The 16165-nt window shown below is 37.8% G+C and overlaps 1 protein-coding gene across 3 annotated transcripts in view; it reads left to right on the plus strand.

Moving 5' to 3' along the window:
- Positions 1 to 517: 517 nt before the first annotated feature.
- Positions 518 to 16165, plus strand: part of LOC128874595 (heat shock protein Hsp-12.2) — a 31905-nt gene continuing 16257 nt past the window's right edge. Inside the window, exons 1-2 of one of the 3 annotated variants that reach the window (XM_054119453.1) lie at positions 518 to 879; positions 14954 to 15070. In XM_054119453.1, the coding sequence (XP_053975428.1) occupies positions 692 to 879; positions 14954 to 15070 (305 nt within the window). In that variant the 5' untranslated portion in view covers positions 518 to 691. Of the gene's footprint in view, positions 880 to 6895; positions 7064 to 14953; positions 15071 to 16165 lie in introns of those variants that run through there. The other 2 variants (XM_054119456.1, XM_054119454.1) reach the window with 2 other exon arrangements.

Genomic DNA, 16165 nt, shown 5'->3' on the forward strand with positions numbered 1-16165 from the left:
AATCTTTTGTTATCTAATGTGCAAATTTTCAATATCTGATCGATAAAAATCAACTGGTATACAATGAACTGATATATGATAAACAAGTATTGACATTCACAGAAACGACATTACTTTCTGGTCCCCCTAATAAAAGAAATAATATAGTCGGTTTTAATAATATATAGTGTATTTATTTGTCATCTATTACTCGATTAAAATTCAACTCGCCTCTGAATCACGGTCCAAAAATGTAGACAATGGGTATGTCATCAAAAAACAATTTGATTTCCATTAACTCTATCAACAAGTAATACGAATAAATTAGACCTAAATATACTATTCAACTCGCGTTGTTTGGGATATTAATTTACCCACTATCCCTGTTAAAAAAATGTATCCTTTGCTCGAATTTTTCGGAGCATCGTAGCCGGTTTGGACCGCGTGCACGAACACGAGCTCACCCGAAGTCGCCCGAACGTCACCGAACACCCACGAGCAGTTCGACGATTGCGTCGCGACTATTTAAGGAGCAGTCTGTGAGTCGCGCTCATTCTTAGCCGAGACAGCGTTCAGTACGGTTGTACGTGCCGAGAAAGTATTCCGCTATCATAAGCGATCGTTGACGAGTAAGCAGTGCTATTGCTTAAAAAGGGAATACCTCTTTAGTGGCTTGGTGAAAGAGACACGAGTGTGAACGAAGAGAGGAATCATGGCTGACAGTGGTATCAAACGTAATATTCCCATCAAGCTTGGTGACTTCAGCGTGATCGACACCGAGTTTTCCAACATACGGGAACGCTTCGACGCCGAGATGAGAAAGATGGAGGACGAGATGTCACGGTTCCGTAGTGAGATGATGAATCGTGAAAGCAACAACTTCTTTAAAACCTCCACCAGGTACGTTACTACCGGCATTGGTGTCGACGACGCACCCCTTCGCGCGCACACCCGGCACGATTACTCTTATGATTTGCGCCTGCGATGCATTTCCGAGACTACGTGATATAGATCAACTTAAATTGGAAACTTTAGAATTAACTTGCCAATCGATTCTCTTTAATTGATCTTTAATTGGAGATAATTGATGGACGTTTCAGTTATTTCGTGGCCCTCTTTCTTTCTTGAATGTATAAATATTTGAAATTCTGTTCTTAGAGAATCTACAGAGATATTGAAGTATTAAGTCAGGAAAGTAGTACAATTTTAGAAGATATATTACACGAAAGCATATATACAGTTTGAGCCTAATTCCTTATTAATTAAGGCACTACTGGTTTCGATTTTATTAGCGTTCTGGAAACATCGTTTGTTTACATACTCGGTAGTGCCTCGAGTAATGTCACTCCTTTGACAATATTATGAAGCATTAAGAAACGAAAATACATCGCAGATGCCGGCAAAAGAGAATCGATATTTAACATAGCTGCGATTGAATTAATATTTTAACTAAGAAACGCCTTTATTCTTGATTTTTAACTTGCGTTGTCTGTATTTATGCCGATGTTCAATATTTATCGGAGTACAAGTTGAAATCGATCGGTGCTGTGCTCCAATATTAAGAGCTAATTTACATTCAACCATTACAATGTAAAAAACACGTTCCACGTAGATCACGATGATCGATTCCTATGAAAGATTATGTATCGACTGTCGGGCGGTACAATGAATTACTCTTATCGCGAATCGGATCGACCGTAACTCGCAACGGTAATTTACTATGTAATCTCGAATATCGTCGCACAAATGTTCCAACCAGTAAATTACATATCTCGATTACTTACATAATCGCGTACACGTTTCTTTCTTTAATTACGTCATCCCGAAACGCGTTAAAAATAAAGCGAATATAGAAAGGAAATTATCGATCGCACGAAATTAATCGCACAATCGAGGACACGTGTTTGACGACGCAGAAGGCGTCGACAATGTTCGCGAGCCGCTATTTAAAACGTATTAATTCGCTTTTTTCTCTCGATTCAATGTTTGCGCCGGTTGCACAACGGCTGTTGATTTTTTAGCATGAATTAGCATAACAGTGCGTCGATTGCCTCAACGACCGGTGTAAACAGTAAACCTCTTCGGAGTAGGTTGACAGAGCTCGAGTTTGCACCAATATTTAGAGGAAGCCAAGCGATCGAATATGTAGAGTAGCTAGGGGGCGCTACCCTTAATAATGGCGCCTTATAACGTGAGGAGCAGGGAGGTAGAGGCTTGAAACAAAATGTATACTTGTACTGTAAACGTATATCATTAATTACTTTTACTATTTTGTTGTTGTTGAGTTTTTGAATTGAAAAGGGCTAACTCCTACAGCTGAAACATTGCATTACCCCTTCAGGCCTGACTTTTTTTTTTTATAGAGAAAAGAAATTCTACTTTCAATGCACAATACTAAGCAGGTCAGCTCAAGTTTTCACTTATACTCCATTTCGATAGCGCTGGACCAGATCTAGTCAGACCTATTAACTATTTTTTTTTTAAATATGGAAGTTAATGTAGGCCTCAGATGTAGCTTGCGAATATGCAGCCAGTGGGCTTCAACCGACATGTACCAAAGACTAAACTCATTGCCAGTGTAATAATTGTGGTTACTCACTTAAATGAACCAAGCTCAAGCTCGAAAGTTAATGTACGTTACAATGTACACCAAGCCTGAAGGGTATAATAAAATTCAAAGCTTCGGTTCTTATTATAAAAAGTTCAAACTTCACGCGAACGGTAATTTAGGCGAATCTCGGGAAATTAAACGTGGGAGAAACAAGGGGAAAACGCGATACCGAGAGCGCGACGAAACATATTCGCGCGAACGTATTTATTATTGTACGATAATGAAATCGTTCGTTGGTCGTGGTAGGTATAAATTAAGGTCACGTCTCTGTTCGGGTTTTTTTTTTACGCGTGCATACACATGTAAATATATTCGTTTTACGTATTTCAGTAACGTATTCGCTATTTATAGCAGGCTTCGTCAGTGCGTTCGGTGCGAACAGCAAGAGCCCCCCCCCCCCACCGATGTTCTCTCCTCTAGCACTTCTTGTTTAGAGGGGGTAAACGAAAAACAAACCTTCGTCAGACTCGAAAATTTGCACCTGCTCTCCTCGACCCGCTCCGATATTTGCGAATACATAGCGCGAGAGGGACCTTGGACGATCGCTCAAATAAACATTGGCATCTCGCTTTCATTTACACGGGATAGAACAATCGAGTATGATTTTAGTTGAACGTTAAAATCGTTGAGATAGATACAGTGGATGTATTTGTACACCGATCAATTTCCCAAAAACTTTTGTGTGAAATTGTACTTTCTTAACATCTTTTTTTATAATCAATGATATTTTACATATTCTCGGAAGTCTCTAAGATAGATATAGATAGGTAGATGTAGTCCAAACAACATTTACTAGTTAATATAATTTGTGAAATTAACAAAAAGATGCGAAAAGTGGGTAAAAGTATAGAAGCAATAAGTATTCGTACGATTCTTATGACGAACCATTTACAGTAGAGTTTGTAACGTAAACACATTCGTTTATTGCTCCGTACGAATTCGAAAACATCGAATTTCCAAGAAAGTACTTTTAAAAATGAAGAAGAATTAAAAAGATTTAAAAATTGAAGAAGATCCCACTTTGAACAACTAATAATTTAGGTAATTTAACGCTTAGAAGAGTTGCAATAATTATAAAATCAAAAGGAAAGCCCACGAAGGAAGTATTACATACTTGTAAATTAATGTAAATTTTGTTTTTTAAAGAAGTTTTAAAAATTAAACAGTTGTGCAAATACTTATTGCTTCAATATTTCTATCGGTTAATTGTTTTTCTTTTTGTTAATTTCGTAACTTACATAAATAGCTATCTTTTTTGTACTATATCTATTCTAGAGATTTCCGAGAATATATAGAATGTCATTGTTTATAAAAAATAAGTTAATAAATTACAATATTACATAGTTTTTTTTGGAAATTGATCGGTCTACGAATACTTTCTACACCCACTGTATCTATCAAATGTAGAAGTTAATTCTCTGCCTACGCATTCAATTATTTGTAACTCTAGTTTACTTGACAATTATTATTAACATGCTACATGCAGAAATTATTTTTCTATTATATCATTTTTTATTTATAAATTTAGTTCGAATAGAAATACTTAACCTACTTACAGCTGATATCTCTCTAGAGAAATATTGAATTCCTCTCGAATAAAGTTTTTAAATTTATCGTTACTCCGTTTTGTGTTAGGTATAAAGCATAGCTGTGGAATTCGCGTTGAACGAACCGCGAAGCATTCATCTGATCGAACGAATGCGTGCCATGTGCCACGGTTTTTGCATGCCAACGCCGCAAAGCCCAACAGTCGTGTTATTTTAACAGGGAGTCTGTTCGAACTTTGATATCGTTTCATGCCATTCCTACAAACCACTAATTATAGAATCGCCGTGCTAGATTTATCGCTCCATTACTTGAAAATCAATATTTTCCATAATTAATATAATATCACAATTTTTGTATGGATTATATTGGGTGTAGAAATTAATTGTGCACCTTTTTCAAATAGACAATATTTAATTTTCCCTCAGTTACACATTCAAAAAGGTTGCAAAAACGAGTTGTAATGAAAACATATAGTTGAAAATATTTCTGTTTAAATTAGAGTCAAGTAATAATAGTCAAGTACACTTATAATCTGTTGATAGAACAACTAGCACAGTTTATGGTCTACTGAACTTCGTAGTGTCCATCAGGTTAAGACTGAGATTGTCTAAATTCGTCGCTCTACCTCTCAAATTTTCTTAAACAAATTTTTCCTAGAATAAAGTCTGAAGTGTCGAAGCAGAAGGTTGTCCTCGAACCCCAAGCAAAGAAATTTCACGGGTAGCGTGCTTGGAACTTTTCTCCCTCGTACATAAATTTTCGGGGAAGGCAAGCTTTCGCTTTATCTACCCCGTGAGACGTGTTCACCCCTCTGTTCAATAAATTTTATTGTCCGTACTAAGAATTGCGCATGGCAGCCCTAACCAAGTTCTGCGAATTGTCGTCTTGGCAAATGCGAATTCGGAGCGTGCAAAGTTTAAAGAGAATTTCGTAATATCACGAGTCTTTATCGATCATCCTCTTCTTGTGATTTAATGTATCAGTCGCGTATAAAGCTTGTCCTATGACTAAAAGGAGTTTTGAAATCTCAGTCATGTAATACAAGGAATAGTCTTTTATTATCTTCTCTGATTTAGATTTCATAATGGACCGGTCTTCTTTTTATTATATTTCGGCTAATTTGTGATCTTGTTTACACTTACTTTCTCTGATTATTATTAGGTTGATCCATAAGTAAACTTTTTTTACACGTGGCTCCATTGTCAACGAAATCAAAATTTAAAATATTGATAATCGAACGCAAGAAACGTTTGAACTTCATATCCATCGAATTTCAAAAGCGCATGCGTGTCCCAGAGTTTCGAAATCGATTTTCTGAGGGACCACGCTGCTCAGAGAGAACAAATGGAAGAAAAAGATGAAGTTTTGCGCCCTAGCTTGACGCTAATAGTAAATACCACGTTTGGAGTAAAAGGTGCCGAAGCGGGCATACGCCTAGTAGCGATAAATTACACGCTAGGCGTAATTGCAAATTGCAAAGCATCGAACGGGAGTCAGCCAACGGGTCGCGAGACAATTTTTCGACTCGTGAATGATGATCGTTATGTAAATGTTCGACACCTGTCTTCCGTCACTTGGAACGACCCATTGCGCAATGGGTTGACGTTTGATGCAACTTGTTGCGCCGACAAAGGATATGCTTCTTCCTGCAATCTCGCTGAATGCATCGCCGTGTCGCGTCATCGCGTCATCGAACATGAGGATTCCGCGAACACGGAACCATACTTGACGCATCCGTGGGCGAATTTGGAAATTACATGCACGGTTTGGTATGCAGAGAACGATGAGGGAGGGAGGTAGAAATAATTGCGCTTAATTTTTCAGTTGAAAGAGGAAACCACTTTGGTCGCGTTAAAATCAGAGGCCTATTCAACAATTTTTTTTCGAAAACTATTGATTTAATTCAAGGAACGTTCACTGGGATCTATTATATGCATACCGAATAATACAAAAATAGTTTTTATGAAGATTTTTGTCAAATAAAATAGTGATGCTGGAGGTATTACATGAGAAGTCTCTTTCGAATGACTTTTTAATGACTTTTTTTGTTAAGTTGTTTATTTAAATACATATTCCAATGGTCTAAAATTGAACATCTCTAGGCTAAGTAATGTTAAGTGTATTACGTATAAATAAGATGAATTATTATATTTCTACGACGACGAGAGAAAAGGAATTAATTTATGAAGAAAAATAAATAAAGTATAAGGTACTACAAAAACCTAACTACAGGGGTAGTGGGGTTCTCGAGTATGAAGTTGCTCCAGTATGGCTATTTTATTTAAAAAATCTAAATAAAAATTATTTTTGCATCGTTGAATACATGTATAATAACCCCTAGCAAACAGATCTTCTATTGAGTTATATGTTTAATAGTTTAATAAAAAAATGATTGTTGAATATAGCTACGATTTTCATGCGTCCAAGGTAGCTTCCTCCCTTATTATATTATGATAATTAAGGCTCATTGGTTCAAATGATTTGTTGTACTCGTAGAATAAAAGTCTAAATCGCCCCAAAAATTCAAGAAATCGTAGGTGCAAAAGAATTTCTGTAACGACACGTTCTCTGGCGCTATTTAGAAACGCATTAGACGTACGAACGTCTATTGCGTAAACGCATCCTTGACAATGACACGTTGCACGCGTCCGCCGTCCCCACTCGGAATCGTGCACTAAATTGCAATTGAACCGTGGGGAAAAGGTGCTTGCGTCGATCCTACCTAGTTTTGCGCAGTAATTTTTCCGTCTCGTTGGAAGCAACACGGAAGACACACGGTCTCTTCCAGCGGATTCGTATCGTTTCCTCGTTCTCAGTCCTCATCCAATCGTTGCTCCGTTCGGGTTTATTTTCGCGGGACGAGTCGAACATGATCCGCGACGAAGATTTCTATCCGCCGGATCACAAAACGGTGATCAAGTTTCGGTAGGTAGCGACGCGTAAACTCTTTCAATTTCCAGATGATCGCGTGTCGCTTCTGGCTACCTTCCAGACTCCGAATAAACGTTCTCAGATGAGTAAACGGTTTTGAAAACGAATCGATTGGTTTTGGGAAGGATTCGTGGGTTTCATTTGTTTCCTTTTTTTAAACTGGCGAACAATAATTGGTGTTTCCTTATTAATAGAGTTAGTTGCTTAGTTTATTTATAGGATGTTTGGCTTACATCACTGAATCATTACGCATAATATTTCATTGAATTGTTGCTAGATCTGTAAAAAAATCAATAATATTTTTGATTATGTGTACAGTTTCGCAATCCTAATTGTGTTATTCTACATATGTATATTTATATACGCTAATGACGATACTTATCATGATTTGTTTATGTAACTGAGATTCATTAATAGAGAAGCTTGTCTTAATGGAGAAGTGTTATTCGTTTGTAAATATAGTTACGAGAAGATGTCTAATTGCGTAGTTTGCTCACAGTTGAACGTAATAATGCGTGGAATTTTTATATAATTGTCCATCTTTATATAAATCCCCTTCAATGAGTGTATTTATTATTTATGAAATATGAAAGTAAAGTGACACTAATGTTGGAGTAAATAAAAATAAGATAAATTGTCGATAACACATTTATGATCACTGTGTATATAATTGTCGAATTAATCGTATTTATCGACGCGCTGTCTAGTATATCTTCAAGCTACCGTACATCTTAATCACTTCTCTTCAGTATTTTATAAATTGTAAACAAATTTTCGGGAGAGACTTTCCAGAGGGATTAAAATATCAAATGTACATCAATTTAATCTCTTATCATCGTTCTGTTCAGTTATCAGGGAAACACTCGAGAGGCAATGGTCTTGATTAATTTCTCACTGCCTCACTGTTTACATTCATTTATTTGCATACCAGTTTTAAATGAATTTTACAGTTAGAAAATGATTCGATTCAAATGAAATAGAATAAAATTGCGATGAAATCGGAGCTGCTTCGAACAGTACGCATGCCTTAGAAAGCTCGGTCTGCTAGAAGTTGAAAGTAGAAGTTTAAAAAGCACAGGTTGGAAAATGTTAGAGTGAAATCTGGAGTGCGCAGCAACGGAACACTCGATCACGCTTTGAAGTTTGCTTTAATCGAGCGGCGTAAACGCGTTTGGAAAGCAGGACAGGTGCTGGGGGTCGATCATGAATCGTCGGTAAACCCGTGGGAGGCGAATATGGACCATTACGAGGCCCGAGGACTCACGTGGCGGTGACGCAACCCTCGTTCAGGGACGGCTCGCCGCAAATAGACAAGTATCGTTGGAAATAAATGCTCCCGCGAGCTTCTTTCGAAAATGTTTTCTAGCATACGTATACCAGATGACTCAGACTCGAGCACCGTGAACCGTTTCGAAATTTCTTTTCTTTTTCGATTCTGTTTTCGTCTTGACTCCAACTCGTCCCATTGTCCTTGCGAACAGAGAATTGCTCGAGCCTTTCCATAGCCAGTACGTTAGGGGTAACGAATTGCTATGAAAAGAAATAAAATTATATCTTTGGCGTAAAAGATAATATACCTAATTTATTGTCAGCTTATGGACTTCATGTAAGAAAAATAGATTATAGATAAATTGATTAAACGAATCTACAGTGTGCAAGTTGTTTCAACCTATAGCATGACCTGGACGAAGAATTGACTCCATTACTCGATAAATTTTTGTATCGGTGTACAACGAGCACAATTCTTTTGACGACTCCAAATTAATTGGAAATAACAAAGCTATAACATGACCTGGATGAAGGTTTGACTCCATTACTCGAGAAATTTTTGTATGCGCGTGCCATGAGCGCATTTATTTCGATGATTCAAATTAATTGGATACAACGAGTATCGTGGAATTCAGCGATGTTCGATCGAGACGCTTAGAAGAGATTAGAGAGACGTTCGCGTTGCGCGGCTAGACAGTCTCGACTGGTTGGAGGAAATTAATCTAGCGCGTCGCGTGTAACACGTTACACTCTGTACGAGCATGCTGAATTGATGCTCGAAACTTTATAGGCGAGCAGTCTCACTTCTGAGATTTACGTCCACTTACGATTAAGCCCGCCTGGCGTGTTTAGGAGTGATTAGCGCAGCGTTTCGCAGTCCGTATGCATGGAGCCACGTGCTCTACCATTTCACAAATTAACTTAGAGTCACCCACTGCAAGCAGGCCATCCTTGTTTCTTAGCTTTTTGACACTAGGTTTATGAAAATTTTTTACCAAAGAAGTAATTCTTTCACGAGTCAAGACAACTTACTAGAATTGGTTACAAAGCAGCATAAGAGCATGATAGGTCTTCTTTCTTGCTCCTTATAATGTATACAGCACGATAAACCAGAGATTAGAATTTTAACGCTACGTTAGAGGAACATCCTTAAATTGTCAGATGCTGATCCCAAGGTGGCCTGTTTTCAGTGTGACACCCAGTATATTAAGTAGGTATATTTTTCACGGTACAGTGGACGTAACGAAGAGTTCATCCTTTCAAACAACCGTGACACAATGCAACGATATATGTTCTTTGCATTTCCATTTCAAAGGTTTTCTACGTAGATGGAAAGTCCTTGGCTGAAAAGTCAAAATTTGTACCGATTTAGAACGTAAGTTGTATCAGTTGTGAAAGTATAATAGCTGGAATTTAAAACAGAATCAACAGAATCTCAAAAATAGCAAGGAAGTCATGGCAAACATCGCCTTGTTGCAGTTGTGCAAACGAAACACTTAGTAATCCGTCTGCACAAGCATACTATTTCTTCGTAAGAAATCTACGCCTTTTAATATTGTAGAAACTCCTGAGTTTAAATTGCATAATATTTAAGTTTCACATTTATTTTCCCCCAAATACACAATGCAGATATATAATGTATCTCGTATAGACTCAGACTTATCTGTTGCGTCGTGACCTGCTCCATGTGATCGAATTAAGCTATTGACTGTCGTTAACCGATCGCAATTCCCAACAAGAAAATACGATTACCAACAATTATGTTACCGATGAGATCATATCATCATGGATTAGTTCTTGCGTTGGGTTCTTCCATGTTGACGATTCGTGACAAATGTATTACCGTCAAACTATAAAACACATATAAGCCGTTCATTGGACAAATCGATTAATTCCATAAAACAAAAAGTTGAGAAATATGATGGAATGGCCATTGAAATAAATTATTTGTTATTCAATGGCCAAAAAAATTATGTCGTTTAATGGTGTTAATCTTCATTATTCAGGAATGTTATTATAAATATAAAATGTTATGACTCTATCAAGTGCTTTAACACTCAAACTTAAGATTGTTCAAAAAGTGGAGTTAACCGATTTGTCCAGTGAACTGTTCATGTGTACAATAAACCTTGACTCTTCAAATCGTTTCGGAGCACCTCGCTCGTTTCAGATTTTATACAATTTTAATGTGTCATTTCCGCAAACGATTTGACGATAAATTGTCTATTTCGACTGATTACAACGCTGGCTGCTTAATGGCAAAATTGCCATTACGTGGCTGACTGGCGAGGTGTCGGCTTTCCGAGCATTAGTCGAAAGTTTACCGACAAATTTGCACACTGCTCGTTCGCCGCGCGGCTAATCGACGAGCAGGTCGATCGTCAGTCACTCGACCGTCGGCGTTATATCGTTTCAGTCATTGATTTCTTTCGAGCCATCTTTCTAGGCCAAGTACACGTCGATTTACATTCCATACCGCGAAACTCATAAACTATTTCTTGAAACCTTGCCAGAGATAAATTGGATGTCCTTCGTCCTATCTTTGTTCTTCTAGCGAAATCGTGGACCCTGTTACATGATACGACATTGTAGAATCAACTATGAACGATTATTTGTTGGTGAAAAGGAAAGCGAGTTTGGACTTCATGTTTTAAACTTGCAAATGCGAGGATAGAAAGTTAGTTTGGCTCCTATCCACTAAACCTACCACGATTTGTCAAATGATCGTTTTAAAACTTTTTTGCACAGTTTCTTATACACATAATCTAAATGATATACAGCTATTTCATGCATTATTCAATTTAGTACCACGGGAAATATTCATGCATTCGATTGGAAAAAGTGTTTTAAAGACCATTTGACCGATCGAGGTAGAAATATGTACAGCCGAAATGTCTGTAGGTTTAGATCCATTTTGTATTTAGACAGTAATTTGAATACATTCTGAATTTCACAAAAAAAATTACAGGAAGCGTTTACATCTTTCGAAAATTAATATTGACTCATTCACTGCCAGACAAATTCAAAGCGTTTTGCCTTGGGCGCAAATATTTAATACAGATGTGTAATCTAGGTTATTACTTCGATAATAACGAGTGTTATTAAATTTGTTGTTTGAAAAAGAAAATTTACGATCTTTTTTTCCAATAATTCGTGACTGAAAAAGTTATAATCTTATCTCTTGAGTAATTACAATCACTTTGAACTACGAGTGGGTTAATCGATGAATTTAACAGTAATCGCGTAGCAGATGATTTAAATCTTATCAACCCAAAAAGGGACGCTATGATTAATAAGCCCACAAAGGTAGCCTGCATCAGCTCTTAATCCGAGATATTCAGTCTAAAATGAATTCAAATGAGATCACCATTATGGTCCACTCGGTAACTGAAGGGCTGAAAGTCCTCAAAAGTAGATTTCCCTCCCGACTGGTCCTCGACGTGCAGAACCTTTTGAGATTCGTAAGAGCTCAATAGAAACGCGCGTCTAGAGACGGTGACGTATCGCCGTGGCCTTTCCAGCTCGACAATTCCGACTCGGAGAGATCCTGCTCGGCATGGTTGACCTCTTCTGGCTCACCGAGACGCGAATAGGACCTTTCTCCTGCCGAGGATAATTGTTGTCTGCCGCGCTCTATGCCTCTCTCCCACGAGGCTCCCTGAGCGTTTCACTACGAAAGACATTTTGACAGACATCTAGCGATCTTCTCGATATGACTCGGCTTTTGTTCCGTGTGAAAGGAGTCTCCCAAAGAGAAGAGAAGCTCTTTTAACTCCTTCTCCCTTTAGTTCCTCATTTCGCTGACCAACAGCGTCCTGTCTTCGTCGTGCACGCGATTAACGTGTCACTTCTGTTCTCTTCTGTCACATTAAACCAATGTTTGCGAGCACACACACCCCCTTTGTACCCTTTGTCGTGATTCTTGAGTGCCAGTTACGTGGAGAATTTTCCGCGTTTACGTTCAAGGTGCTTCGAGCTCTTTCATCAATTTTAAGGCGGCGCGCGCGCCTTGGGCAATCGATTTTTCCATAGATTCCAACACTTCGCGTAAAGAGTATTTCATATAGTATGAGAAAATACTTTAGTCTGTTTCTAGACACACATGTAATTCTTAATGTAATGGCTCATAAGTTCGTGCAGGAGATTACGTTTCTATTCTTACTCTACTCTTAGATTATCGCCTATTCCAGACTTTAATTTTTTTTATAAAAAAATTACGAAAATTTTATATTGAATGTCTTTGCCAAATAATTGAAAAGTTAGAGGAACGAGCGATTACATTTTTTATAAAATTTAAGATATGCTTTAAAAATTAATTCGAATGGAAGAGTAATAAGTGTGCACGAACTTATAGGACGACCTAATAAAACGAATATAGTTTCGAATTTCAAAGCAATCACAGACGAAACGTGAACATTAATTACATACAGACTACTGTCCACAGAAAGTGTCTGTTTCATACGCTAACGCGTGGCGAAGCATTTTTTTAAAAGTGTCAAAACACCGAGTTTTGCGTGCAAACAGTCGCTGACTTAACCGTATGATCAGCCGTTTCGCTTCTCCGTGATCGAAGAATGCAGCAACATCCTGTCCTGGATCTGTCATCCTCACCTCTTTTTTTTAAGTCAACGAGAACTAATTTCTTCCTGAACGAAGCTATTGCCCAAGATACATGACTGAGATTATTGTTTTTTTTCTTTGTTTTGATCGTTTTGTCGTTCCTATCGCAGGCCGACTCGCGAGCCACGTATCTCATTCTCTTTTTACGATTGCAGAGGATAAAATAAAGCGTGCTGGCACGTTACATGGCGTGACAGAGTTCAGCCGCATTTTCTCCTCGAAATTCGTATTTTATTTTGCATAATTCCGTTGTCGGGATCGAATGCATGTCTTACTTGCACAGTGTGACTTGAGTATTTGGGATGTTTGTTAATATTATTTATTTAATAAATATTTCCATGTTTTCTCAAAGGTACTTGGAAAGAATTCATATTTATAATTCAGAACTAGACTGTGGATGTTCATGAAACACGCACAGATATAAAAATATATAAAATATCAACAATAGTATACGTTTAAGAGGTAAAACATACTTTCGTTTAAGTTTCTACTTATTTTGTTTCTGTACCTGAGAAAGTACCTAATTGTCAAATACTTTGACAAAGCGCGCAATGGTTATTTAAGAGTATGGATCAATTATTTTCTGTACTATTTAAACTAATTTCGACTCCAGAGAATAATGAATTTTTCTAACGCGGATAGCACGTGTCTTCTGCGCAAGGATGTAGCAAGTTAGAGGGATAATCTCGAGCTTGAAGCGACGTCGCAGCCGTGTGACTCTATTTTAGAATCCTCCGGGTCTGTGACCTCCCCGAAGAGAAGCCGTGACTTCCGGTTATCGGTTTTATGAAACTTGCATCGCGTTGACATTTCGTCGCTATAGATAGTAACAACGGTATCGACCTAGATCGCTGATAAAGTAATTTGTCGTGAGTCGAGGATTGCTTTCATATCGATTAAACGGAGTAATTAGCACACCATCGATCGATAAACCACTCAAAAAATAAATGAAACGAGGAATGAAAAATATTAATGTTTCGCATTGAATTTGTCGCGTCTAAAGTAATTTTATCCTCCATAGAGCAGCGTATCGTGTACAGTTTTTGAGATTTGATTTGCGTTTCAGCGAAGCTAGGGAACATATTTTTTTTAGTTAATAACAAGCATTGCGTACAATTTGAACTTTTGAGATTTTTTTTCTTGAAAAGTTCTCTACTCACGGTTTTGCTGGCTTATCGAAGTAATTCTTGCTGCTGATTGGCATGATACGGACACATGGTTTTACCCTAATCCCTGAATCCCCGAGCGATGGAACCCCGATAGAATTCCACCTGAAAATTTATAGCTAATAGAAAAATGTAGCTCTGCGTCGCTCGGCGATTCAACGAGCAAATAAACGCACAGATGTTCTAAATAAGAGTACCATATGTATTCTGACGGATACTTGAAACAGTTTTCCAAATAACTGGCAGGGATGTAACTTCCGGTGCTACTTTCACGCCTCTCTTACATGTATATACGGAGGAAACTCTCTAATTTTATCCTGGGAATGGACCTTCTTTGGAACACCTTTTGTACGCAAAGTTTCTTGGCGACAGACTCGTTACCTCTTCGATACGAAGGTTTATTTCTCATTAAGATTCCATTCCAAATAAGTTGTTCCATCTTAAGGAGACATCTTATATATTTATCCACTTCTTAACTTTGGAAGAACAATTCCTATGAGCTATATCAAACCGTACATCTTCTTGTAAATAAACACTTCCTGCTCGGGTCGAACAAATGTCGGACGAGCAATGTTTACTCGAATCTAACAGGTCCTTGAATGTTTCCAGAGACTGAATGTCGTTTGTCGCCAAGAAACGTTTGAAATTTTCTGAAAGAGTATTAGCGACCTTGCCGATAACATGGCCGCTGACAGACGGAAGCGGCTCGAAAGAAACTACTAACCGCCAAAGTTAACAAAAATAATAATGTCCCCTGTTCCCCCTGCTCGACTTCTGCCTCGCCTTCTGATTGGCTCCCTGCATTGGCACGTTGGTGACTAACTCGAAGTCGGCATCACTCGAGCAGCAGCGAACACCGTACGTCGATGACCTCGAAGACCGGGGGTTGGGACAAGGTTGACTCTGCACCACCGCCAAAGCGGTCCGCATTCGACAGCTTCAAAAGGTGACGCCACTGTAAACACAGAAAACGAACCTTCTTAATGTCCAGACAACCGTTCGGGAAACCTTCGTTAACCTGATCCTCGGTAGACACACAAACGCACACATAGATACAGTCACATGAGAACTCGTATCCTCTGTGTCTACTGAAGAAATTTGTTTAAATTAAATGATACGTTCGACGTTTCCAAATAAATGTTTCATTGTATCAGGTCGTCCTAAAAGTTCATGCCAGTTATACTTCTGCTACTCAAATTAATCTGTGAAACATACTCTTAAGTGTTATAAGAAAAGGTAATCTCTCTCATTTTACAATATTTTCTCACCTTTCTGACATAGTCATTATACTGACACTGTAATCTTTCTGCTGTTTTTTTATTCAATATTGACACAGTCTTCAGCACGAACTCATGGAATGACCTAATAAATATCTAGATGAATAGACTTCATACATGTATATATTTGTAACGAAAATTCTATTTGGGAACGTCAAACTTATTGTTAAATATAGACAAATTTCTACAATAGACATAGACTACTACATTTGTCATTTTGTTTCTCACTTTTGCATACACGCTCCAGAAGTGTCAAAATCACTTGAGATCGATGGCACTCTTTCTAACCGTGAATTTCTAACGGGTGGTTCGCAATTGGCCCCATTATTAAGCAGCTAGAAATTTAAGGGGTCTGACCAAAAATGAAGCTTTAAATTCTAAATCGAACTTGTACAAAATTTAAAGTAATTTCGTTAAACTCATTCATTCGTAAGAAATTCGCGAATATTTATTACTATACTTATTTTCAACGTATCGAGTTTCTTCCCTTAAGTATCTGGTCAACACTGTACATGAAATTGATTTAATTGACCTTAAAACTTGTACAAAATTTCAAGTAATTTAAAAAAATTCACGAATACCTTATTTTCAACGTATTGAGTCTCCACCCTTAAGTATCTAGTAATCACTATACATCAAATTGATCTAGTTGACTCTAAAAGAGCGCCATCGAGTCGCTGACGAGTAACGCGCGTGAAACGTTCACGCCCAGCGTTATTCTATTAAATACCTACCTTATCCTCGATCTCTCACACTGCTAATAG

The sequence above is a fragment of the Hylaeus volcanicus genome, chromosome 4, assembly GCF_026283585.1.
Source record: "Hylaeus volcanicus isolate JK05 chromosome 4, UHH_iyHylVolc1.0_haploid, whole genome shotgun sequence".
In the NCBI taxonomy this organism is placed as follows: Eukaryota; Metazoa; Arthropoda; class Insecta; order Hymenoptera; family Colletidae; genus Hylaeus; species Hylaeus volcanicus.